The sequence below is a fragment of the Danio aesculapii genome, chromosome 17 (assembly GCF_903798145.1).
Source record: "Danio aesculapii chromosome 17, fDanAes4.1, whole genome shotgun sequence".
Classification (NCBI taxonomy): Eukaryota; Metazoa; Chordata; class Actinopteri; order Cypriniformes; family Danionidae; genus Danio; species Danio aesculapii.
The window spans coordinates 2,461,506-2,487,896 of record NC_079451.1 but is presented as its reverse complement, the minus strand read 5'-3'; the positions used below and the strand labels follow the sequence as shown (position 1 = coordinate 2,487,896).

General features: G+C 36.9%; 1 protein-coding gene across 4 annotated transcripts in view; it reads left to right on the top strand.

The window, feature by feature from the left end:
- The window catches only part of fermt2 (FERM domain containing kindlin 2), an 88,848-nt gene that overhangs the window by 50,372 nt on the left and 12,085 nt on the right, over positions 1–26,391 (top strand). For all 4 annotated transcript variants that reach the window (XM_056476452.1, XM_056476451.1, XM_056476450.1 and 1 more), the window contains 8 exons: positions 6,844–7,069; positions 8,850–8,952; positions 10,273–10,380; positions 14,989–15,123; positions 17,745–17,794; positions 19,814–19,938; positions 20,009–20,115; positions 21,932–22,150. In XM_056476452.1, coding sequence (XP_056332427.1) covers positions 6,844–7,069; positions 8,850–8,952; positions 10,273–10,380; positions 14,989–15,123; positions 17,745–17,794; positions 19,814–19,938; positions 20,009–20,115; positions 21,932–22,150 — 1,073 coding nt within the window. The remainder of the gene's footprint in view (positions 1–6,843; positions 7,070–8,849; positions 8,953–10,272; positions 10,381–14,988; positions 15,124–17,744; positions 17,795–19,813; positions 19,939–20,008; positions 20,116–21,931; positions 22,151–26,391) is intronic.

Genomic DNA, 26,391 nt, shown 5'->3' with positions numbered 1-26,391 from the left:
ACTTCACCAATTGACCAAAGTGAAGGAAGAAGAGAGAAACCAGGCTCAGTTGGGCACGACCACGACCACTTCTCCAGCGCCAGGGGCTGGAGAATGCAATGTGACAGTGGGCTCTTTTCTAGATGTTTATGAAACTGTTCTTCTCTCTCAGCTGCCATTGTTGTTGTGTTTAGCAGAGTATACTCAAGCAATGCGACACCTTTACAACCCAGCCCACTGCAAAGTTTGTAAACAGTATATCGTCACTCAGCCTTTTCAAACTTCTTTTTGCCCTCAAATGAATAACAAAAAAGAACTTCATTCAACGTATACCGGGGCCTTTAGTGACCCTGGACCACCTCAAAGCTGAATAAGATTATTATTTTGATAAATGGTTTGTTATTATTTAACAACAGTTGGCTGAGATACTCTACACTGTAAAACATTGATTAGTTAACTTTAAATAAGTGGGTAAACCTGTAGCTTTTTAAGCGATTAGTTGACTTAAAGTGTGTTTTAAGTAAATGTAGTGTGCATAATTATATATATATATATAAATTTAAATTGAGTCAACTCAACAGTTCCACATTACAACAGGTTTACTCTATTTTTAACGTGTTGCTTTTAAGGCAACAGGTTTACTATTTAGAATAACATTGCTTTTTACAGTGTATTTGAAAATTAAGAGTCTGAGGGTACAAAAATATTTAGATATTGAGAAAATCACCTTTAAATTTATACAAATTATTTTCTTAGCAATACATATTACTTACATATAACTAAAGTTTTGATTTATTTACTGTAGAAAATGTACAATATCTTTATCAGGATCTTTACTTAATTTTCCAATGTTTTTTGAAAAAAAAAAGTATAATTTTGGCTATTAACATAAAAAAAAACACTCCTGCAACTGGTTTTGTGGTCCGGCGTCACATATTAGGATGTCTATATTAAAAAAATAACAACCTCATGTGAGAAAAAACTTGGGAATGGCATGTGTTGGAAATGAACAGGTGTTCCGTTAATGCATTCTCAACAGGAGAAAACGTCCTGCTACACGCTGCTTTATTTCATTGGAGTGTTTTGAGAGAAACTGCAGTGCTTGCAAGGCAGAAATAAAGAATAGAGAGGAAGGCAAATAAAGTTAAACTTTGAGAGACTGATAGTGAAATAAAGGAAAGGAACACACATTCAGCATGCAAATTAGAAATAGATTGCTCACCTAAAATGATGCCACTTGTTCAGGAATGTCAGGAAGGGGAGATTTCTCCAGCTCTGCCGGATACGCTCAAATAATTGTCGTTTATTTAATTATTTTTTGCCTAAAAATTGACATTTTTGTTGCTTTAAAGCTTTTTTTTTTTACATTTAAAGTGATTTATTGTACTGCATTAATGAATTCAGTTTTAATAAACCAATGTTTTTAAGCATTAACATCTACATTGTACCTTTTATAATACACAGACATAAACACCATCAAAAACGCGGTGAAGAGTCAAAGCTCATCACAAACAGCTTTTCCACAAGCCATTCACACAACTACTAAACACCATCATAGTTACATACATGACACTAAAATAAAGCAATAAACACGGTTTAGTAATGTTAGATCTTACATGAAGCTCATCACTCATGAGGAGAAATAAAAACTAAGTAGTGTCAAACAAATTCATGCAGGGAATTTTGGGTAAGTAATCTTATTTATAGTTAAGTCCATTTTTTACAGGATGTGGAATAAGAGTGGAGTGTGAGGATGTTGGTGGAAAAGAATTCTCAGAATCCTTAAGAGCATTATTATAAGTAAATATAAGTTATTAACTTTAAGCTCCATGCATCATAATAGGGAAGACGATTGCAACTTCAATTCAAGCTAATTAAAAAAAACCTCAATTGGACTTTAAAGGTTGAGATTATCTGCAGAGCAACATCAAATTTTACTCGCAACTAATTACTGAAAATATTTTTAGCGAGCCGCCTTGCAAGCGCTGTAATTTCCAGTTTGATTAGCATCCGAGTTTGGCATTTGGCATATGAGCGAGTGAATGTTCCCTCACCCTCTCACTGTCTGTTGATCTCCATGTGCCTACAGACACGAGTCTGCACTGGAGCATCAGTGCGATGTTTGTTTGTGGATTAGAAGTTAATTTGACATTCCTCAGTAGTGCGTAGAGTCAAGTAAACATCCTAACGCTGCCGATGCTCCATTCCCCGTTGGGAGTGGAAACCTTTCCTGAGAAAGACTCCCCCGCGCCCTCTCTGTGTTTTCTCATGACCTCTGAAAGCCCACCAGCTCTTCCCGTCTCTCCACATGACTGTGGCTTCACTTTGCTTGAGCGCTTCTGTGTTGATCAAGTGCTTGCTGAAGAATGTGAATAGTTTTTTTTTTTTTGATTGTAAACACGTTTGTAATGGTGTTTCCCTGTAAAACTGCATCTTGGCACAGCTGGCAGAAGGGGATTGTGTTTTCGCTTGCATGACTTGATGTTGCTGGTCTAAGGACAGGCATTTGGTGTGGCCTTCAATTCTTTAGAAGTGTTCATTTGGCATTACCATGTTTTTAATTCTACTAATCTTAAGGTTTTATTGAATCTTTTGTTAAAAGTAGTGGATTTGTTTCCATTAAAACAATAAAATAAACCTATTATTTATGCCAACCTATTATTTATATATAAATTACGCCTTACAAAAAGTACAGAAATGTGTTTTTTTTTGTCCCATTTAGATGAAAAACAGTTAATTATCTCTTTTTGTCGTGTCAAAATTAACATGTTAATTGTTTAAAAAGCGCCTATCATGCAAAAATCACTTTTATAAGGGGTTTAAACACAGTTGTGTGTCAGCAGTGTGTGTATATAAGCAGCTTCTAATTGTAAAAATGTATTAATTGTATTATTTATAATCAGACTTGATTAAAACGGTCTGCAGAAACACTTTGATTGACATTCTCCCTTTGTACGTGTCATCAAAGTGGAAAGCCCCGCCCACTAGTGACCATCTCTCCCTCATTAGCCTTTTTGAATCTGCCACTATGCTGACACACAGGCATTTGTAGCTCCGCCCTATTCTGAAAAGAGCAGAGTCTCATTTGAATTTAAAGAGACTGTCGCCAAAACGCCACAATTAGGATCAAATCCTAAAAGGGTCAGTTTCAGAGAGATAGAAAACATCATATAAGTCTTCTCTGTGTAGTTGTCATATTAAAAAACACACATCATATTAAAGCTTCTTCACTGTTTTCCTGTTTTCTAAGAGCCAAACTGAAATCGAGAGAGTGTGACGTCATTGGCGTGAACACACGCACACTCTTTGTCTCACTATTAAAACTAATGATTTCTTTGGATTTGAACATCCTTCCAGACATTTGGGATAATATAATAACGTATGTCAGCAAAATATATAACACTGTTCTAGTGTTTTATTTTTGGATATTTTAATTCAACATTCTGTACTGTGCCTTTAAGGATTAGTATTATTAATGTAGTTGTAATGTAATGTGCATTTATTTAGTTCATAAAAATGTCATGTCCAAATTCATATCATAGTTGGTCAACGACGTTCTGCTTGGATTTGTACACTGCTGGCGTACACGGTTTTGTGTTTATTTTTGGGACGTTGATCTCTGCTCTGTCGACTTTTGATGTAGAAAATTCAACTCAGCAAACTTTTAAGAAAGTGACTTTCATTGAGATTTTAGTAGTTTGAAGTAATGTAATGTATACGAAGTAATATATAGATCTATATATATATATATATATATATATATAGATAGATAGATATATATATAGATATAGATATCACTGCAAACTATTAACAAATGTTCATAAAAGTCACTTTTTATTACATTTCAAGGTTAAAAGTTGCTGGAAGAAAGATCAATGTACCGTAAAACAATTCAAAAGCTTAAATAAATGGGGTAAAAAAGTAAAAACATAAATCACAAAATACAGAAGACTAATTTCTGGATGATTTTTACAGTGTACAGCTGAAACTAAGTTATGGATAAAGTACATCCAGGAGGTTGCTATCGCAAAATAAAGCCTGACAGCATTATCGGCAGCTCGATGCAAATCTGAGCATTATTGTATAAGACTGAAGGGTGTATTCTGTAAAAACAAACATCCTGGATGTTCTTTAACCCGCTTATTACAGGGCTACTTGCAACAAAACGTAAAATAAGATACAAAACATTGTTCTGAGCGGTAATAGTTTAATACTTCTTTAATTAAACAACAAATCTGAGAGAAATGAAATCAGCTGATGGAGTATACACTAACCTGAGTATTATTCAGTCAAAAACGCAAAGCTGACAGAAACAAAACGGTCACGATCACACATTTACTGACCTGCAAGCAGATACATATGAATGTGGATGTAAGTATATGTATTTGAACATATTCACTGACAGGGATTCGAAGTTTCCGGATGAGTCTGTGTTATTCAGCAGTTGTTTTCTAGGAATAACATACCTTGGAATGTCGCCACTGACCAATCAGAAACAAGTTTTCAGACAGCAGTGTAATAATATAAACGAACATTCATGAGTCTCAAGTTAACACCCCACTGGACATGTGCACTTTGGAGTGTTTGTGAATGTGGGGGGGGGGGATTGCTTCAGTTGCTAGGTACTAACTGAAGGCCTGGACTGAGTGTTTGAGGAATGATGCTGCACTAATGCACTGATTGTAGGATGATCTGTATTGATAATAATAAGAGCTGCAGGGTCTGCTGTCGGACACTGGTGCTGCTGATTGCTGGAGTGTGCATGTTCAGTGTGTGCTCCTGCATGCTGCCTTCACCACAAACGTGCAGTCATGTCCATGAGTGATTATGTGAACAACGGTTTTACATGTTGTTAATGGTGGTTTTCGGTCACTGCATATGGTAAACCTGTGGAATGGGCGGTGTAACAAAATGTTGCTAAAGATTACCATGGTAAAGATAGTTGATTCTTCATGACATTTAACCACGTTCAAACTGTATTGTGGCAGTGTAACAATATCAATTTAGTCTTCTCTAATATTATTATGTAAATCTCTTTATCTTTTTATTCAGGGTGTAGCAAACCACTAAATAAGCTTGTTTAAAAACAAAGAAAATAACAGTGCATTGCGGTATATGCACCTTTGACAGCTGAGCTCTGGTAAATGAACCCTTTTCATGAATTGTGATGGTGTGCTTTTAGATTTTTGTACATCTAGCTGGGTTTTTTTTTCTTAGACTTTAATTTGACCATTTACCATTATACTTTTGTGTTGTTACCTTGGCATTACAGAAAACAATCACACAACTTTATGAATGGCTTTTTTTTTCGTGGTCCAAGCTTGATCTGTCTGGCTGTCATCACTATAACAATTTCATCAGTAAGAGCTTAAGACACGCCCTCCATCAAGCCTTGACATCGAAGTATGGAGCCAGATCGGTCTCAAATATTATACATTTACAGCATAAAATTCATACATCCACAACGCAATTCAAATTTACAAAATCCAATTGGTAAGTTCAAAACACAATTTGTAAATTTACAAATCCTATTCATTAAATCAAAACACAATTCAAAAATACACAAATCCAATTGGTAAGTTCAAAACACGACTCAAAAATACACAAATCCAATTCGTAAGTTCAAAACACGATTCAAAAATACACAAATCCAATTCGTAAGTTCAAAACACGACTCAAAAATACACAAATCCAATTGGTAAGTTCAAAACACGATTCAAAAATACACAAATCCAATTCATAAGTTCAAAACACGATTCAAAAATACACAAATCCAATTCGTAAGTTCAAATCAATTAAAAAATACACAAATCCAATTGGTAAGTTCAAAACACGACTCAAAAATACACAAATCCAATTGGTAAGTTCAAAACACGATTCAAAAATACACAAATCCAATTCGTAAGTTCAAAACACGACTCAAAAATACACAAATCCAATTCGTAAGTTCAAAACACGACTCAAAAATACACAAATCCAATTCGTAAGTTCAAAACACGACTCAAAAATACACAAATCCAATTCGTAAGTTCAAAACACGATTCAAAAATACACAAATCCAATTCGTAAGTTCAAAACACGATTCAAAAATACACAAATCCAATTCGTAAGTTCAAAACACGACTCAAAAATACACAAATCCAATTGGTAAGTTCAAAACACGATTCAAAAATACACAAATCCAATTCGTAAGTTCAAAACACGACTCAAAAATACACAAATCCAATTGGTAAGTTCAAAACACGATTCAAAAATACACAAATCCAATTCGTAAGTTCAAAACACGATTCAAAAATACACAAATCCAATTCGTAAGTTCAAATCAATTCAAAAATACACAAATCCAATTCGTAAGTTCAAATCAATTCAAAAATACACAAATCCAATTCCTAAGTTCAAAACACTATTTAAAAAAATTACAAATCCAATTCGTAAATTCAAAACCTGATTCAAAAATACACAACTCCAAATTGTAAATTTAAAATACAATTCATAATATACACAAATCCAATTAATTTGGCGAAATCATTTACTATTTTTACTTAGATTTAATTAGATTATTTTTAATTAGATTGTGTAAATGTGAATTGTGCTGCGCATGTATGGATTATATTTTGTAAGTGTATTATTTTTGAGACTGGTCTGACTCCATACCAACGCCCCTGTATGGAAAAGAGTCCATACTAGAAGTTTTTAAAAGCACACCACAGTTACGTCCTGTTTACAAAATAAACCCCTTTCTGCTGGTTTGCACATTCTGTTTGTCAAAAAGTCTCTACATGTCATTCCGCCCAGACCTTCTTTTCATATGATTGCTGTGCTGCTGCCGCGCCAAGTGTCACTGATGAACATCTTTCATTTCAGGGAGCATCTATTCCAGTCCTGGACTCTACAGTAAAACCATGACGCCCACCTACGACTCTCGGGACGGCAGTCCTCTGTCCCCTACCACAGCCTGGTTTGGAGACAGTCCTCTGTCAGAAGGCAATCCCAGCATCCTCGCTGTCAGCCAGCCCATCACCTCGCCCGACGTCCTGGTCAAGATGTACAAGCCACAGTCCCTCCTAGACAAGGCCAAGATCAACCAGGGGTGAGTTTGGACAGATGTGGTGGTGAGGAGGCTGACCTTAGGGCCGGGACACACCAAACCAATGGTCAGCCGCTGCAATACCCGATACCTGAGCTCAGCATATCAGCCAATACAAAGTACTAAACTGATATCTGAGCTCAGCGTATCGGCTGATGCAGAGCATGAAACCTATACCTGAACTCAGCATATTGAATGATACCAAGTGCTGAATGATATCTGAGCTCAGCGTATCAGCCGATACAGAGTACTAAACCGATACCTGAGCTCAGCGTATCAGCCGATACAGAGTACTAAACCGATACCTGATCTCAGCGTATCAGCCGATACCGAGTACTAAACCGATACCTGAGCTCAGCGTATCAGCCGATACAGAGTACTAAACCGATACCTGATCTCAGCGTATCAGCCGATACCGAGTACTGAACTGATACCTGAGCTCAGCGTATCAGCCGATACCGAGTACTGAACTGATACCTGCGCTCAGCGTATCAGCCGATACAGAGTACTGGACTGATACCTGCGCTCAGCGTATCAGCTGATACAGAGTACTAAACCGATACCTGAGCTCAGCCTGTCAGCCGATACAGAGTACTGAACTGATACCTGAGCTCAGCATATCAGCCGATACAGAGTACTAAACCGATACCTGAGCTCAGCGTATCAGCCGATATCGAGTACTGAACCGATACCTGAGCTCAGCGTATCAGCCGATACAGAGTACTAAACCGATACCTGAGCTCAGCGTATCAGCCGATACTGAGTACTGAACTGATACCTGAGCTCAGCGTATCAGCCGATACAGAGTACTAAACCGATACCTGAGCTCAGCGTATCAGCCGATACTGAGTACTGAACTGATACCTGAGCTCAGCGTATCAGCCGATACAGAGTATTGAACTGATACCTGTGCTCAGCTTATCGGCCGATACAGAGTACTAAACCCATACCTGAACTCAGCGTATTGATTGATACCAAGTACTGAACTGATACCTGAGCTCAGCGTATCAGCTGATACAGAGTACTAAACCGATACCTGAAATCTGCGTATTAGTTGATACCAAGTACTGAAACGATACCTGAGCTTAGCGTATCAGCTGATACGGAGTACTAAACCGATACCTGAGCTCAGCGTATCAGCCGATATCGAGTACTGAACCGATACCTGAGCTCAGCGCATCGGCTGATACAGAGTACTAAACCGATACCTGAGCTCAGCGTATCAGCCGATATAGAGTACTGAACCGATACCTGAGCTCAGCGCATCGGCTGATACAGAGTACTGAACTGATACGTAAGTGTATCTTTTGAAGTTGTGTGTATACTACTAGCCCTGTGTAAATTTACTGAATTATTTGCTTCAGACTTATCCATTAATAACAAATACATACAGTTAGCTAGAGTATTTTAATTAACGAAATTTCTATTATCAGACATTCAACAACAATATTATTTACTGTACTTTACTGAATCAAGTTCATACACAAATTAAATACGGTAAACTGAAAAAAAAGCATCTATACTAGTATCAGTATCTCTGAATAACTCTAGTATGTCGGTGCTAGTTGTTTGGCATCAGCGTGGTGTGTACTGGCCCTTACATGGGTATCTGAATAAACATAAATGAAGAACATATAAGCACACGCTTACAAATTTGTGTAGCCGGTAAAATCAGCACGAACTGGAACCACGTCTTTTTCCATATTCCACCATTCCCAGATTTACTGTCTGCTGGACGCTGATGGCGGAGGGCTTTCATTGCTGCTCTTCTGTGTTTGTGCAGGTGGCTGGACTCCTCCAGATCTCTGATGGAGCAGGATGTCAAGGAGAACGAGGTGCTGCTGCTCCGGTTCAAGTATCACAGCTTCTTTGACCTCAACCCAAAGGTCAGTGTGCTCCGTGATTATACACATGAGCTGAAATATTATTATTATTATTATGTTCGATCTTTTTATTATCTTCACTGTGTAATGCATGTGGCACGCTTTCATTGTATCAAATTTTTACATAGGTTTCTACAGCTATATATATATATATATATATATACACACACACACACAGTTAAAGTCAGAATTATTAGCCCCCCTTTGATTTTATTTTTTTTGGGGGATTTTTTAAATATTTCCTAAATGATGTTTAACAGAGCAAGGAAATTTGCACAGTATGTCTGATAATATTTTTTCTTCTGGAGAAAGTCTTATTTGTTTTATTTCGGCTAGAATAAAAGCTGTTTTTAATTTTTTTTTTAAACATTTTAAGGTCCTTTAAGCCCCTTTAAGCTATTTTTTTCCGATAGTCTACTGAACAAACCATCGTTATACAATAACTTGCCTAATTACTCTAACCTGCCTAGTTAACCTAATTAACCTAGTTAAGCCTTCAAATGTCACTTTAAGCTGTATAGAAGTGTCTTGAAGAATATCTAGTCAAATATTATTTACTGTCATCATGGCAAAGAGAAAATAAATCAGTTATTAGAGATGAGTTATTAAAACTATTATGTTTAGAAATGTGTTGAAAAAAACCTTTCCGTTAAATAGAAATTGGGGAAAAAAAATAAACAGGGGGATAATAATTCTAATTTCTAATAATTCTGACTGTGCGTGTGCGTGCGTGTGTATGTATGTATGTATGTATGTGTGTGTATATATATATATATACATACATACATTTTTTTTCCCAATATCTGTCTACACATTTCTAATCATAATAGTTTTAATAACTAATTTCTAATTACAGATTTCTTTTATCTTTGCCATGATGACAGTAAATAATATTTTTCAAGATTCTAGTACTCAGCTTAAAGTTATGTTTATTAGGCAAGTCATTGTATAACGGTTTGTTTTGTAGACAATCCAAAACAAATACTGCTTAAGGGGGCTAAAAATATTGACCTTAAAATGGATAAAAAAAAAAAAAAAAACTGCTTTTATTCTAGAAATAAAACAAATAAGACTTTCTCCAGAAGAAACAATATTAGAGGAAATACTGTGAAAATTCCTTGCTCTGTTAAACACCATTTGGGAAATATTTAAAAAAGAAAAGAAAAATCACTGGAGGGTGAATAATTCCGACTTCATCTGTAAGTGCTTCACGATCAAATGAATACAGCTCCCTCTATTGTGCTTGTTTAAGAAATTGTTTCACAGTCTGCCTTATTGCAGTGTTTTGACCACTACTGTATAATCAGTGTGCGTGTCTTGCAGTATGACGCCATCAGAGTGAACCAGCTGTATGAACAGGCCAAGTGGGCTATCCTGCTGGAGGAGATCGAGTGCACAGAGGAGGAGATGATGATGTTTGCCGCTCTGCAGGTGTGTGTGTGCCATTGCAGGAGTGCTGTGTAAGCCTGTAGTTTGACTGCTGGCAGTCTTCACTCAGGTCCTCTCGTCCTGCTAATGAATTGGATGGGCTGTGTGCCCAACTGCACAGCATCTGCAGTGGGTAAACGTTTGGACCAACGATCACCCTGCTGTTTTAGATGCTCAGAAATGCTGAATGATAAAACCTTAACTGAATTTAATCAGTTAAATGACGTTGCGTTCTGCAGAACAGGGTTGTTATAGTCATTTACATTCATTGAAAGACCGTTTAATTTCATTTAACACTAACTAACAGAATTGTAGAACTACTAGACTGGATCTAGCAGTGTAGGGCTGGCCAGTTTCGCCAAAGTTGTACTTATTTCACTGTGGGAGAAACCTATCTTTCACTATGTAGTTTATATTGAAGGTAGTTTATACCAGAAAATGTACAAAAGGGCTTTACATAATAAACCAATACTAAAAGAGAGCGATCTTATTTAATTTAGTATTATTATTTTGAACCTAAATATAGTAAATATAAAAATAGCAAACAAAATATGTCTTTAGATGAACAACAATTTCCAGTTTTTTGTGGACAGACTGTATTATTATTATTATTATCTCCCTTTTTTATTTAAGTAGTCAAGAAACATACATTAATCAACATAACTAACAACACAACATAAATATAAACAGTGCTTTAACATTGTGTGCATATAAACTGAGACAAAAAATCAAATACAATAAAATAAAATGAAGACAACATCAGTATAAGCAAAACCTGACAGCATCAGCATCATTCTGTCCACTCACAGTTACATTTGGCTTTGGAAATAATTTGTGAAAGGACGCCACATGGCAGTGAACTTGGACCCGGAACCATTTAAACTGAGTCTTATTTTTTCCAAACTAATGAAATGCAACACGTCATTGGCCCACTGTTTAAAAGAAGGGGGAAATGATTGCTTCCAATTGATTAGGATCAAGCGTCTTGCTAAGAGAGAAGTAAAGGCAATGCAGTCCAATTCACTTTTTGACAAATTGTTATTTTCATACACAATACCAAAGACAGCAGTTAAGGGATTTGCAAAAACATCTTTACAAAATATTCTGGAGTAAGATAAACAAATATTTGACCAAAATACAGATAATCTGGGACATGACCAAAACATATGGGCTAATGCAGCAGGGGACTGCTTGCATCTTGTACAGATGGGGTCAACAGAGGAATACATCCTTGCCAACTTGGCCTTGGAAAGATGAAGTCTATGTACCACTTTAAATTGAATAAGGCTATGTCTAGCACAAATAGAAGATCTATAGATTCTGTATATAGCCTCATTCCAGTCCTCGTCTGTCAAACTAATATTCAGGTCTAGTTGCCAGGAGTCTCTTTGTGTAGATCTAGAAGAAAGTAATAATGATGTAAGCTTACTATATAAACCAGAAATGGTTCCACTTTGTTCTGGGTTATCAGGAAAAGTTGATCAATATGATTTTGTTCAGGGAGGGCAGGAACAGACTGTATTATTATAAAGATTTCTCAAGTAACATATAGGTAGAAGTTTTAAAAAGAGAGAATGTCTGAGAAAAGTGTATAAAGTGTGCAGTGAGGGGTTTTACAGCCTTAAAACATCTATAATAATTGTAAAAAATAAAGCTGACTGCTTCACGGATGTCGCCTATCGTGAGTTATTTTTAGAACAGAACTCCCGCGATTAACAGGGGACCACGGTATATCCCAAGTAAATAACAGGAAAATAAAACTTAAATATGAAAATGTAAATATGCACTTAAAGGAAAAGTCAATGTCCTTCAAAAATGCTAAATATAAACAATTACATTTCGAATATGAATATTGAAACTAAGTGATCACTTCCTGGTGAAAATATAAAGTGGTTGGCAACACTGCTAGTCTTTCATGGAGCGTCTTTCCCAGCCTCACGAATGATGCACATCAGTTGGCCACGTCCACAAGACACACAACATCATAAGACGTTAATATTAGGTTATATTTAGGTCAACAGCGTCTAAGGGCAATGTTATATTGACATCCAATAACGACGGGAAATAACGTTGATACTTTATTGATTTTAGGTTGTGTTGGAAAGGGACCAAAATCCAACATGTTAAACCAACATCATATTGACGTCAAATACTGATATTTATTCGTCAAGTATGGCAACCAAAATCCAATGTCTGAGAGACGTCAAAGTGGTACCGTCCACACAACGTCGTTTATATTTGTTTGTTTTAAGGTTGCGTTGGAAAGTAACCAAAATGCAACATCTGTCTGACGTTGGACATTGATATTGGCCTGACGTTGGGTTCTGACGTTAACCTGATTTTCTTTTACGAACAAAATGTAACGTCCTCACGATGTTTGGGGTACAACGTCAATTTGACGTCCTGTGCCTGCTGGGACATTTCATTCCACAGTAACGATACATACTGCCCAGGCCTGATCGCAGTCGTTCTGACCGTTCATATAATACAATGTTTGTCACATCATATTTACATTCAAAGCTTCTATTGAGATTTTAGTATTAAACTTTGCATGTCAGTCATCATGTTTTATGAAGTCGTTACCCTACAAATGAAAATGCTTCAGTCGGAATATCACCTATAGTGTACAAGTTACTAGACCTCCTGTGAAGACGCGCATCTTACTTTGTCTGGCAAGCAGGAACGCAAAGTTTTTAACCACAGTAAAAATGTTGTGTATGAAAGTTTAAAAGACTAGCAATGCTTCCGAAATCGCCTAATACTCAAGTAGGCACTGCGTTTAAATGTGAATTTACTACTAGACCGTTAGAAAAGTACGTTCTATGTAGTATGAGTGTGAGTATGGATGGAACTCAAACGTTCTACATCCGCCATTTTGTCATGACCGCGTGTTAAGACATTCATTAAAATAAATGATACACAGAATTTAAATGAATAAATGGAAGTTTCATGATCGGTAATAATTGACATACAAACTGAAATAATAAACAATATTTTAAACAGATAGTGTAAAAACTGCTTTTGTGTAACCAACTGCTCTGCATTTGGTGACATTATGCAAATGCATGCATGCATGTATGTGTGTGTGTGTGTTTTCTCTGGCCCTTTGGCCACTGATGATGGGCTATTTCAGAGGCTCATAAATGCTGAGTGACAACACCTCAGGACGCCTCACTGTCTTCACGTCATGTAAATATAGAGCAGCGTCTGCTGAAGGACCACACACACACACACACACACACACACACTGAGCAGGTGTTGTTCAGTGTATCGCTGGTCTCCACTTTCACTGTTTACACACAGCAGGTTTAAATTGGTCAGCTCTGTCCCTCCCCATCCGTCCGCACTGGTCAAGAGTCTCCGGGTAGAAGAGCTCACCCCGTCACACATCAGCAGCTCTAACTATAGCCGGTCTGTTAACTGGAGAGAAATCAACCTGTCATTCACACACTAAGTGCTCTGATCGTTATACCACATCCTAACTACTGAACTACTATGACAATGATCACCTCAGGTTCTGATTATGTGCTTTATTCAGTGTTAAATACTAATAATCTAAGTTTGAACACCCTTTTACGTGACATTTATTGCCATACTACTGAAAGCAGCAGCAGAGAGTTCATCTCAGACCTTGAAAATTAAATAAATAGCAGACGAAAAAAAAAGAAAGTAAAAGTCTAGCATTAAACACTGAATAAAGCCCATAATCTGTACCTGAGGTGATCTTTGTTGCAGTATTTTATGCTGTTGTTTTACCTTCATGCAAAACCAACAACATCATTTACATTTTACATTCAGTCATTTAGCAGACGCTTGTATTCAAAACGTCTTACAATTGAGCGAGCTACCTTCTTGGTATGTAAAACCCAGAATTAGTGCAAACTAAACTCAAACTTAACTGGCTAGACAGCTAATCCAGCTTCATGGTACAGGCCCCCGGGAGTCTGCAGTATGAGATTGAAGCTGTCATCAGTGTGTGTTTGTGCATCTACACCTGTTCCCCAGCTGTTCAGTGCTGCAGTGGGGCAAATGCACACGGACGTTTAATTTTCAGACAGTCAGCCCCTGGGATTCCTGTAAACTGTCTTTCCATTACAAATTTGTCACGTTTAAGATCTGATTTCTGTAAAAATCAGTGATCTTCACTGCTCAAAGGATTATGGCCTGAACTGTCCAGCAGTTGTATTCTCCAAGATTCTCCATTCTAAAAAAACTCGCTCTGCAGAGTAACACTCGTTTGTGTGGATCCTTTAATTGCTATACAGCCGAGAGAGCAGAGTAAACGTTAACTCACACAGGCAGGTCAAAGGTCCACGCATGCACAGAGAGAGAGAAGCACGTAAGTTCACAGCTTTCGTTATCCCCATAGTGAAATAGGGGCTCCTGGGTTCTTCTGTAACAGTTGTCTGCTTTTTAAGTAGTTATAGCGTTTAATTAGCCTGCAAGCGCTCTCCTCCCTCGCCATAGTAATATTTGACACAATCGCAGCTTACACAATTTGAACATCGCACCTTTTCACAGCGTGCTTTAAAAGCCATTAATCATGCAGGCCTACACTACCTTATATTGTGTTGCAGTAGATTTATTTTGGTCGTGTTTTCTTCTTTGCAGTACCACATCAACAAGCTGTCTATCATGTCTTCAGACAATCACATGAACAACAGTGAGAAGGAGGTGGATGAAGTGGACGCCGCTCTGTCAGATCTGGAGATCACTCTGGAAGGAGGAAAAACCTCCAACACACTGGTGCGGCAACACACTTTCAGCACTCCTGCCATGTACATTTACACTGTCATTTAGCAGACGCCTTTGTCCAAAGCGACTTACAATCGAGGAGGCGTTCAGCGATTTAACAAGAGGCAATACACACAAGAAGTACTAGTTATACTTAGGAGCTGTTTGTGCTTATTTTCTAAGAGAAAGGAGAAAAGTGTTTCTACAGGTGGTTTGTCAAGCCCACTCACCTGTGTGAACCACATCTGTGTGTTTATTTTAGAGATATGGAGGGTGTAAGAAAGTGTCTGGTGCAAGTGTCCGTTAACTTGTCAGATGAAATAGTGTGTTTTCTACAGGTGGTTTGTCAAGCCCACTCACCTGTGTGAGGCACACTCAGAATTGATAATGTTTTGAGGTTGTCGTGTAGTGGTTGTCGTTTGAATGATACTATGATACCACCATGTCTGATTATACACACACATACGCATACAAGCTTCTTATCAGTGCAGCCACATTCAGTGTTGCCAGATGTAGCTGACTTTTTCCAGCCCCAAAACTGTCCAAAACCTTCCAAAACGCACAAAATATTAGATTAATATTTTATTTATTTATCATTTATTTAAATTGAAATTAACCTAGTTACTTTAGCTGTCGTAATTTTAAAACACACAGCATCCAACACCAGCAGTCACAGAACCACAGCATAACCAGATTACATCGAAACCCTGCCCCCCTCTCACGTAATGTTAGAATGGGTTTTACTTTCGAAATTGGGGAAACATTCGTCCTATTTAGCGTTTTAAATTCTTTTGAACTTGATTATGTTTGTTCTTGCTGTCAATTGTGGAAAAAAAGTGATCGACAAAAGTGTCATGATAAACCGTGGTGAGTTTAATTAGCTGCAGGTGATGCGCGTGCACACAAAGGGGAGTCAGATTTGTCCTGGGACTCAGATTTTGATACTTCACCTCTGGACCCACACGGTTTGCGCTATGCACTGGTCACTAGTAACTGAATGGAGTCGGAGCACACACTTATGTTTTGTTGAATATAAGTTGCATATAAAATTTATGTTTCAAAACCGGCCAAATTTTGTCAACCCGGCTATATTACCCGCACAATCAAATTCAAACCGCCCAATTGGGCAGGAAACCGCCCAATCTGGCAACATTATAGTCATGATAAAATAAAGAAAAATTGTGATTTGTATTTTTTATTTTATTTATGTATTAATTTATTTATTAATTTATTTATTTATTTTTCATATAGACTTTGCAAAAAAAAAAAACTACTGTTTGTTTATATTTTACGTTTGTGAGTTTTACCTTTGTTTCTGTTATCAAATACAAAATTCTATGGTGGCGAGAGAGCTTAACGTGCTGCAATTTAAGAAAACACGTGCAATTACTAAAAACACCAGCAAATTAGGAAAAGATCTTCGTCCGTCTGAAAGCTCACGTGCTGCAAATCCTCACGACGCAAACACATTTTTAAAAAACCTGCTGCATTTTCACACAACACAAATAAATGAATAAAACCTGCTGCATTTTCTTACAATGCAAACTGTTTATGAAAACATCAGCTTTTTCTCAACACTTTCAAATAGCAGAAAACACAACAAAAATGTTTCGAGGGGACCCTAAAACGTGATGGACCGGGTTGTTTAGGCTAATAAAATACAAGAGACAAGGAAATCAGGATGTTAAAATAAACAAACAAACTCCCCGAACAATAGCACCTTCACTGAGCAATAGTCACAGCACAGCGGCGTCCAGAAGTTGCATGAATATCACACAAGTTTAAAATGAAAGTGCTTTTGCTTCAGACGCCACATAAATCACAGCAAAGATTCATTTTCTAAACCACATTTTAAAATTCAACACAAAATTTCACGAGTTCACACATGCAATAGTTTCAGAATAAAGCGTATTTGGCGTGCTGTCCGGGGAGAGGGCTCTGAGCTCGGGGAAGACACCCAAACTCGAGTTATTCCTCTTATCAGGAAACAGGAATTGGGATTCGAGCGAAGTATCTAGCCCGGCCCCAGAACGCTCCCCCCGGGATTGTAATATTTAAGAGGTGAGGTGACGGGGTGGTGGAGGGATGCTAAAGTCATAAGATGCTGCAGGTAAGACAGCTTTGGTATATATCTGGGTTTGGTCAAGAACTGATTTGATAATAGAATAATTGTCAATGACGTATTTGATACTGAAACTTCTGCGCGTGCTCCTCCTGAAATTTGTTTATAAAACATCACTTGATCAGGGACACCCAAAATTGTGCAACCTTAACATGAAATATTCAAGACATTCATCCTTTAAAGGCATTTAATATACAGTATTAATCCATGACAATAATAATGATTAGATTTGCTTTATGCACTTATTTTACATTAATAAAATCTCCCAATAGTTAGATTTTTTTTTTGATCAGCATAAAATAAGTCATATCAGCTGGTTTTGAGTGCAGTGATTGAGGAGATGAGACCGCAAACCATAGTAAATACGCTGTAGTAACAAAAAAGAAAGGCTTACGATCAGCTGATTCCTCGTCTGTAACGTGAGCATGGTGCAGCTGCTCTGTGGCCTGTGCTTATGAGATTTTTGTCAGTGTTATGCAAACAACTTTATTGATGCTCTTTGTGCTCTCAGGGTGACATCACATCCATTCCTGAACTGGCCGACTACGTCAAAGTCTTCAAGTGAGTTCAGATTTCTCCCTTTTGCTCTGGTATGCCTAGCAAAAAACTAAACCTGTAAAGAATGTCCGTGTATTAGGGTATGTAGCATGTAAATAGTGTCTAGAAAATGAAGTGCAGTGTTTGTAGTGGCCGGACTGTACCTGTAGGACTGACCAGAGTATTTTTACTTCACTACTTTACTTAAGTAGATATTTTAAGTATCTGTATTTAATCATGTTTATTTTTACTTCACTGCTTTCCAATATAACACTGTAATATATTTCACTACTTTTTACTTCACTGCAATCCGAAACAGTATATTGTATTTTTTTTACTTACATTTTTACTACATTTTCTAAATGTAGCTGGGTAAAAAGATATTTTGAAGGGTAGAAGTTGTGACCTGCTCAGAGATAAGATGGTGCTGTTTAATTTGATCAGTTTACCAGTTCAATCGGGTCACAAATTGCACTGAACGATTCATTTGTGAATTGGACTGACATTAATGAACAAGTCTACAACTCTCTAATTCAAATGCACAGTTCACAGTGAGTTTCCTGTAAGTGATTCTCTGATTCAAATGATCCATTCAGTGCGAGTCTCCAGTAAATGATTCAAATAATCCATTCGTTCTTAAACTCGATTCCTGGATGGCCGCAGATCTACACAGTTTTGCTCCAACCCTAATCAAAAACAGTTTGATCAGGGTTGGAGCAAAACTGTGCAGAGCTGCAGCCTTTCAGAGGGACCCTATGAAGTGATTAGGGCATAGGGATGAACCCTTCTCAATGGAACACAGCGAAAGTGTCCTATATATGATTCACTCATTCAAATGATCCTTGAAGAGTGATTCTTCAGTAAATGATTCACTCATTTAAATGATTCTTTAAGAGTGATTCTCCAGTAAATGAGTAAATGATTCACTCTTTCAAATGATCCTTTAAGAGTGATTCTCTGGTAAATTAATCACTTGTTAAAATGATCCTTTCAGAGTGAGTCACCAGTAAATGATTCACTCATTTAAATGATCCTTTCAGAGTGAGTCTTCAGGGTGTCCTTTCAGGATGATATTCCAGTAAATGATTCACTCATTTAAATGACCTTTTAAGAGTAAGTGTCCAATAAATGATTCAATCATTTAAAGGATCCCTTCAGAGTGAGTCTCCTGTAAATGATTCACTCATTCAAATGATCCTTTCAGAGTAATTATTCAGTAAATGACTCACTTATTTAAATGATCCATTAGGAGTAAGTCTCCAGTAAATGATTCACTCATTCAAATGATCCTTTTTGAGTGAGTCTTCAGTAAATGATTTACAAGTTAAAATGATGCTTTCTGAGTGAGTCTTCAGTAAATTATACACTGATTCAAATGATCCATTTAGAGTCAGTCTCCAGTAAATGATTCACTCATTCAAATGGTCCATTCAGAGTGAGTCTCCAGTAAATGATTCACTCATTCAAATGGTCCATTCAGAGTGAGTCTCCAGTAAATGATTCACTCATTCAAATGATTTGTTCATTGTGAGTGTCCAGTAAATGATTCACTTATTCAAATGATCTGTTCAGAGTGAGTGTCCAGTAAATAATTCACTTATTCAAATGATCTGTTTAGAATGAGTCTCCAGTAAATGATTCACTTTTTCAAATGATCTGTTCAGAGTGAGTCTCCAGTAAATGATTCACTCATTTAAATGATCTGTTCAGAGTGAGTCTCTAGTAAATGGTTCACTTATTCAAATGATCTGTTCAGAGTGAGTGTCCAAGAAATGATTCACATATTCAAATGGCCCATTCAGATTTAGTACCCATTTAGTAGGGTAACTGGACTTTTACTTTTGTCTGATTTGTGTCCACCACTGCTAACTAATGATGGAGAAGTGGCACAGAAATGACCCGTTGCTGTTTGCTAATGTTTCAGACATGTTTTTTAATGAATTAGTCTAAATAGCGTAGAGAGAGAAAAAGAGAGTATAGAAGAGGACGACCCTAATGAAGGTCATTCCTCTTTAATTTGGCCCACTGTTGCTTTCGTTTCAGACCAAAGAAGCTGACTCTGAAGGGTTATAAGCAGTACTGGTGCACGTTTAAGGACATCACCATCTCCTGCTATAAGAGCCGTGAGGAGGCGCACAGCACACCAGCGCACCAGATGAACCTGAGAGGTACACACACACACAAACACAAACACCTTCAGCACAAACACACTGAAGCTCATCCGCTGTTTCTCCGCAGGCTGTGAAGTCACGCCAGATGTGAACATCTCCGGGCAGAAATTCAACATCAAGCTGCTGATTCCTGTAGCAGACGGCATGAATGAGATCTGGCTGCGCTGTGATACTGTGAGTGAGACAGTGACACGTGCTTTTAGACTCAATTAACTCCTCTTCACTTGGCTTTAATTAAAAGGAGCAACCTGTTACTTTTCATGCTCTATATACAGTAATTATGCAGAATATGACCCCACTCAGCTTTTGTTTTTTTGGTCAAGGGTCTTTATTTATTTATTATTTGTTTTGTAGTCCAGGGTCACATTATTATATTGATGTATTTGTTTGAGGCATCACGGTGGCGCAGTGGGTAGCATAATCGCCTCACAGCAAGAAGGTCGCTGGTTCAAGCCTCGTCTTGGTCAGTTGGCATTTCTGTGTGGAGTTTGCATGTTGTCCCTGCGTTCGCGTGGGTTTCCTCCGGGTGCTCCGGTTTCCCCCACGGTCCAAACACATGCGGTACAGGTGAATTGGGTAAGCTAAATTGTCCGTAGTGTATGAGTGTGAATGAGTGTGTATGGATGGTTCCCAGTTCTGGGTTGCAGCTGAAAGGGCATCTGCTGTGTAAAACATATGCTGGATAAGTTGCCGGTTCATTCCGCTGTGGCAACCCCAGATTAAAAAAGGTACTAAGCCGAAAAGAAAATGAATGAATGAATGAATTTGTTTGTTTGTTTGTTTGTTTATTTATTTTGCTGTTCAGGGTCACTTTGTTCATTCATTCGTTTATTCGTTCATTCATTTTTTTCTGGTCCAGAGTCACATTATTTGTTTTTTGTTTGTTTTTTTGTTTATTTTGTGGTCCAGGCTAACTTTATTTATTTGTTTGTTTGTTTGTTCGTTCGTATATTTGTTTGTTTGTTTATTTATTTTGCTGTTCAGGGTCACATAATTTATTTATTTGTTTGTTTGTTTATTTTGTAGCCCAGGGTCACTTTTATTCATTCATTTATTCATTTTTTTTTTCTGGTCCAGGATCCCATTAGTTTATTTATTTATTTGTTTGTTTATTTACTTTGTGGTTCAGGGTCACATTATTTATTTATTTATTTATTTATTTATTTGTTTGTTCATTTGTTCATTCTTCATTAATTTATTTATTTGTTTGTTTGTTTGTTTGTTTTGTGGTTCAGGGTCACATTATTTATTTATTTATTTATTTGTTTGTTCATTTGTTCATTCTTCATTAATTTATTTATTTGTTTGTTTGTTTGTTTGTTTGTTTGTTTTGTGGTTCAGGGTCACATTATTTACTTATTTGTTTGTTGATTTTGTGGTCCAGGGTCACTTTATTTATTTATTCATTCATTCATTTATTCATTCATTCATTCTTTTTTTTTTGCTCTAGAATCACATTATTATTTTTATTTACTTATTTGTTCGTTTATTTATTTTGTGGTCTAGGGTCACGTTATTTGTTTGTTTGTTTGTTTGTTTTGTTGTCCTGGGTCACTTTATTTATTCATTTTCTGGTCCTGGGTCTCTTTATTTATTTATTTATTTATTTATTTTCTGGTCCAGAGTCACATTATTATTTTTATTTGTTTATCATTTTTATTTGTTTAATTATTTAATAAAAATGATGATGATAATAATAATATTAATAATTATAATTATCATTATTATTACAATACAATAATTATATATCCCACTTTCTAAAGTAAAGTTTTGTAATTCCCAAGTTGTCAAAGTGGCCTTTTAATTTCCTAAAACAATAAATGCATTATGCTGACAAAAGCAGACAACACAATTACTAGACTGTTTTACAAAAGGAATGCAAAAGGAACATTCCAGAAATCAAAGTAATTGAGAATATGCTGGAGCTGCAGCAGAGATTGTAAAGCACAGCAGTAACTCAGAGGATGCTCTGTTTTTCTCTGCGCTTCAGGAGAAGCAGTACGCTCAGTGGATGGCCGCCTGCCGTCTGGCCTCTAAAGGGAAGACCATGGCGGACAGTTCCTACAATCTGGAGGTCCAGAACATTCTGTCCTTCCTGAAGATGCAACACATGAATCCCGATCCGCAGATCATCGAGCCCATCACCACCGACATCAACCCCGAGTGTCTGGTGTCTCCACGATACCTGAAGAAATACAAGAACAAGCAGGTAAACGCAGTATATAAATAAATCAATGAAAAATAAATCAATAATATGTCAATATATAAATAAATCAATATATTTTATTAGATTAAGATTGCAAAGGCATGTGCTGTTCCACTTGAGTAACAAACAAATTGAATTACTGGAAAATTACATTAATTCAAAAGATTAATTGAAGAAATGTATAGTCTTTTTTTGGTTAAAGGAGGCCTATAATGCAAAAATCCCTTTTATAAGGGGTTTAAACACAGTTGTGAGGCAGCAGTGGGTGAATGTCTCCTGAAACAATTTGATTGACATTCTCCCTTTGTCATCAGAGGGGGAAAGCCCCGCCCACTAGTGACCATCTCTCCCTCATTAGCATAGGATGTTAGTCTTGTTTTTGAATCTGCCACTATGCTGACACACAGGCATTTGTAGCTCCGCCCTCTTCTGAAAAGAGCACAATCTCATTTGAATTTAAAGCGACAGTCACCAAAACGCCACAGTTAGGATCAAAGTCTAAAAGGGTCAGTTTCAGAGAGTTGGAAAACATTATTTGTGGGGTATTTTACCAAAAATGTATTTCAGGAAATCAGTGTAATTTTAATTGCGCTGTAGTTTTGACTTAACTTCACACATTTCTGTCTGTAAAAACCTGAACAGCAGGTCAAAACACACACACACAAAAAAACTGAACCCCATTTGTTTTAGTATTTATTTTTATGACGGATGAAAGTTTTATAGTAATCAGATGTTGCATTAATTAAATGTTAAATATGTGACACAACCCAAGTTGTCTAAAAGATATGTACACACATATGAAGGCTCCCATTTCAGTGCTGTGAATATGCAGAGTTTGAAACCGTTCATATGTGTGTTCTTGGGCTTGGATTAAAAACAAGAGGAACGTGGAGGTATTTGGGGAGGATGCGTGTGTGTGTGTGTCTGTGTTTTGAAGATACAGATACTAGGCTACCTAATATGGTAAATAAGATATATATTTTGTAATCGCAAAATTGTCCGCAAATTTATGGGAATTATCACAACAAAATCAGTCATTTTTATCGCAAAAAAATCACAAAGAAAATCGTGAAAAACTAGGGAGTCTGACATAAGTGAAGTTTCATAAACTAATTTCAAGAGGAGCACGTGATATGATTGAGCACTCATCTGTAATCAGTAATAATCCAATCAGAGTGATCCTAGTTGACTATAAATAGATCATTTTCTCCCTACTGTTTCTATCTTCGTTTGGAAGAATCCCCCCTTCCACCCCATCTCCTCCTTTTCCTCCCTTTTCTAAAGGGGGAGCTCTCGAGACCTACCTGATCTCGGATCTCCTGATATGTTTATCGACCGGGCGGGAGCCCTGGGCTCAAATATCTCCGAGCTCAGGGTTATCTCCCGGGACAGCATGCCAAACCTGCTTTATACGCCAAGCATATCTAAGTGGGAACTCTTGAAATACAACAGAGCAAAGATAAAAGTGAAACAAACAGCGCTGTATGGTTTTCTGGAGAGTCTACCAGTATTCAGGTTTAGAAATGAACAATCAAACATTAACATGCCCATCATTGTTTAAATTATTTTAAAATAATAATGTCTTTATTTTATAATCTTTAATAAACAATCTAAGCCTGCGATGCGACTATTGCGGATGCACACATTGCGATACCGATGCTCAAACGAGATATTGTGCCACCCTTGCATGTGTGGTGTTTGTGTGCATCTGTATTTGCATCCGTGTCAGTTTGTGTCTGTGTCTCTGTGTTTATGTGTGTGCGTGTGCATCTGTTTCGGTTTGTGTACATCTTTTTATGGCTGTGTCTGTGTCGTTTCTGTCTGTGCGTGAGTGCACAGAAGGCTTCTGGTGTCCTCTTACAGTGGTCCGCTGATGCTGGGATGGGGGATGGTCTGGGCTTCCTGTCCTCCATCTCTTCGCTCCGGCGAGTGGGCTGGGCTTCAGAAACAGGCGGGAAGATGAGCCTACAGGAAACCAGCCATTCCTGGGAATGTAGAGACACAGTCTGGGAAGAACACAGCAGTTTATTTATGAGAGCTATTGTAGAGTCCAGATTAATTCTGAACGCTTTTATCAATGCGTTTACAAGCTCGATAACTTTCCTTCAAGGGCTTCCTGAGGGATTTGAATCCCAGAGGACGCATTAAACTTTGGGAATCGGGGAGAAATCACTTTCTCACTTCCAGACTTGTTAAACCAGACAAGACCAGCACAGTTATTGCTAGAAAGGATACAGCTGCAGATGGAAGTTAACAAGAATTATTTAATAAATTGCCCAATGATTGTTTTATTAAGCATAAAACTGTTTTTATTAACAATAATTGTGTTTTATTAACTTCTACCCCTACTCTAACCCTCACAGTAATGTAAAAACAGTAATTATACCAAGTACTATTCATATTATTTATTAAAATACCCATTAATTGTATCTTATTAACGTCCGCCCCTACCCCAACCCTCACAGTAACCTAAAACAGCAATTAAACAGACTATTATTCATATTATTTGTTAAATTACCCATTATATTGCCTTTTATTAATGTTTAGCCCATTCCCAACCCTAAACCAAATTCTGAGAGTAACATATAAATATGAATTATTGTTGTACAGCATCACAAACATTATGCTGTATTCATGTGTGTATGCACAGCTGTATCCCTTCTAGAGTTTACCGTCCAGCATAGCGGATGTATAGTCATCCAAATGTCGTGTTTCTGGGCTTTAAGTGTGTTTCTGTGGCGCCACCTAGTGGACTGAAGGTGTGTGGTCTGAAGTGGGATTTAAAATGATCGGGTTAATCATAAACTACAGCTCAGTGATGAACTTTGAAGCCCATTTTCTGAAAATGTTTGCACTGTCTAGACTTTTGAGAATGTTGATTTGAGATGGTGAAAACTACAGATTTTTCATGCTTATTTTTGTTTAGATTTGTGACCCTGCACCACAAAACCAGCCATAAGTGTCAGTTTTGGGAAATTGGGAGTTCTGCTTAATAGATAAATAATTATATATAATTAATAAATAAATAAACTTAATAAGCCTTCCATTGAAGTGTTTATTAGTGTAGGACAATATTCGGCAGAGATACAACTATTTCTAAATCAGTAATCTGAGTTAAAAGTAAAAAAAACAAGTCCAAATATTGAGGAAATTGCCTTTTAAAGTTGTCTAAATGAAGTCCTTAACAAGGCATATTACTCATCTAGAATTGAGTTTTGATATATTTACAGCAGGAAGTTCACTAAAACTGGCAACAGAGGAAAATTAGCCCCCATGGCTAACTCTGGGTTATTTACAGTCTCACTGTTTATTAATGAGCATTGTCCCTGTTAAATTAATAAATAAATTACACTGAATGTTTTAATGGACATGATTTTACTTAAACAGTGCTCAGCATATTCGAGTACATGCATCAAAAATGTTTATTAAATTAAAAGTTTCAATTAAATGCTTGACAATATTATATTTCTTCATGAACATTAGATTAGTCAGTACTGAAGCCAATACTCGAGCTAATCTAACAAAATAACGCATGATAACTGTCTAAAAATTAGTAGTACAAAAATGTATACCTTAGGGAAAATATTAAAGGACGTTTTTAAAAAGTAGGAAAAATAAGGAGAAACAAAAAAATATTAAAAATTTAGTTGAGATTTTGTAATTTGTATATATTTTTTTGCAATATTTCTCATTAATTTAAATGTTTTATCTTTCTATTTCTAAAGATATTTAGTGAATAAAATTAACAAATATATCTGTTTAATAAGTGCTGTTTTCTAAACTAATTTAGAGAGGAGTGTGTGATATAATTGATCGCGGCTGGTCTCTCATCTGTAATCAGCGATAAACCAGATTGATCCAAGCCTACAATAAATTGACTGATTTTACCCTACTGCCTTATCTTCAATTTGGAAGAATCCCCCCTTTCACCCCATCTCCTCCTTTTCCTCCTCCACCTGATCTCGGACCCCCTTTTCATGCTAATTGACCAGGCGGGAGTCCTGGGCTCAATTATCTCCGAACACGGTTCTTTCCTGGGACAGCATGCCAAACCCGCTAATAGCCTCAACCAATATCTAAGTGTGAACTCTTGAAATCTGTTTTGTTCAAATGCACACACACACATATATATATATATATATATATATATATATAACATATATTGCTCAATGAGAAGTAGAAAAATATTAGTTTTCAAAACGGGGTCTACTCGTTTATGCTGAGCACTGTAAATGAAAAATCTA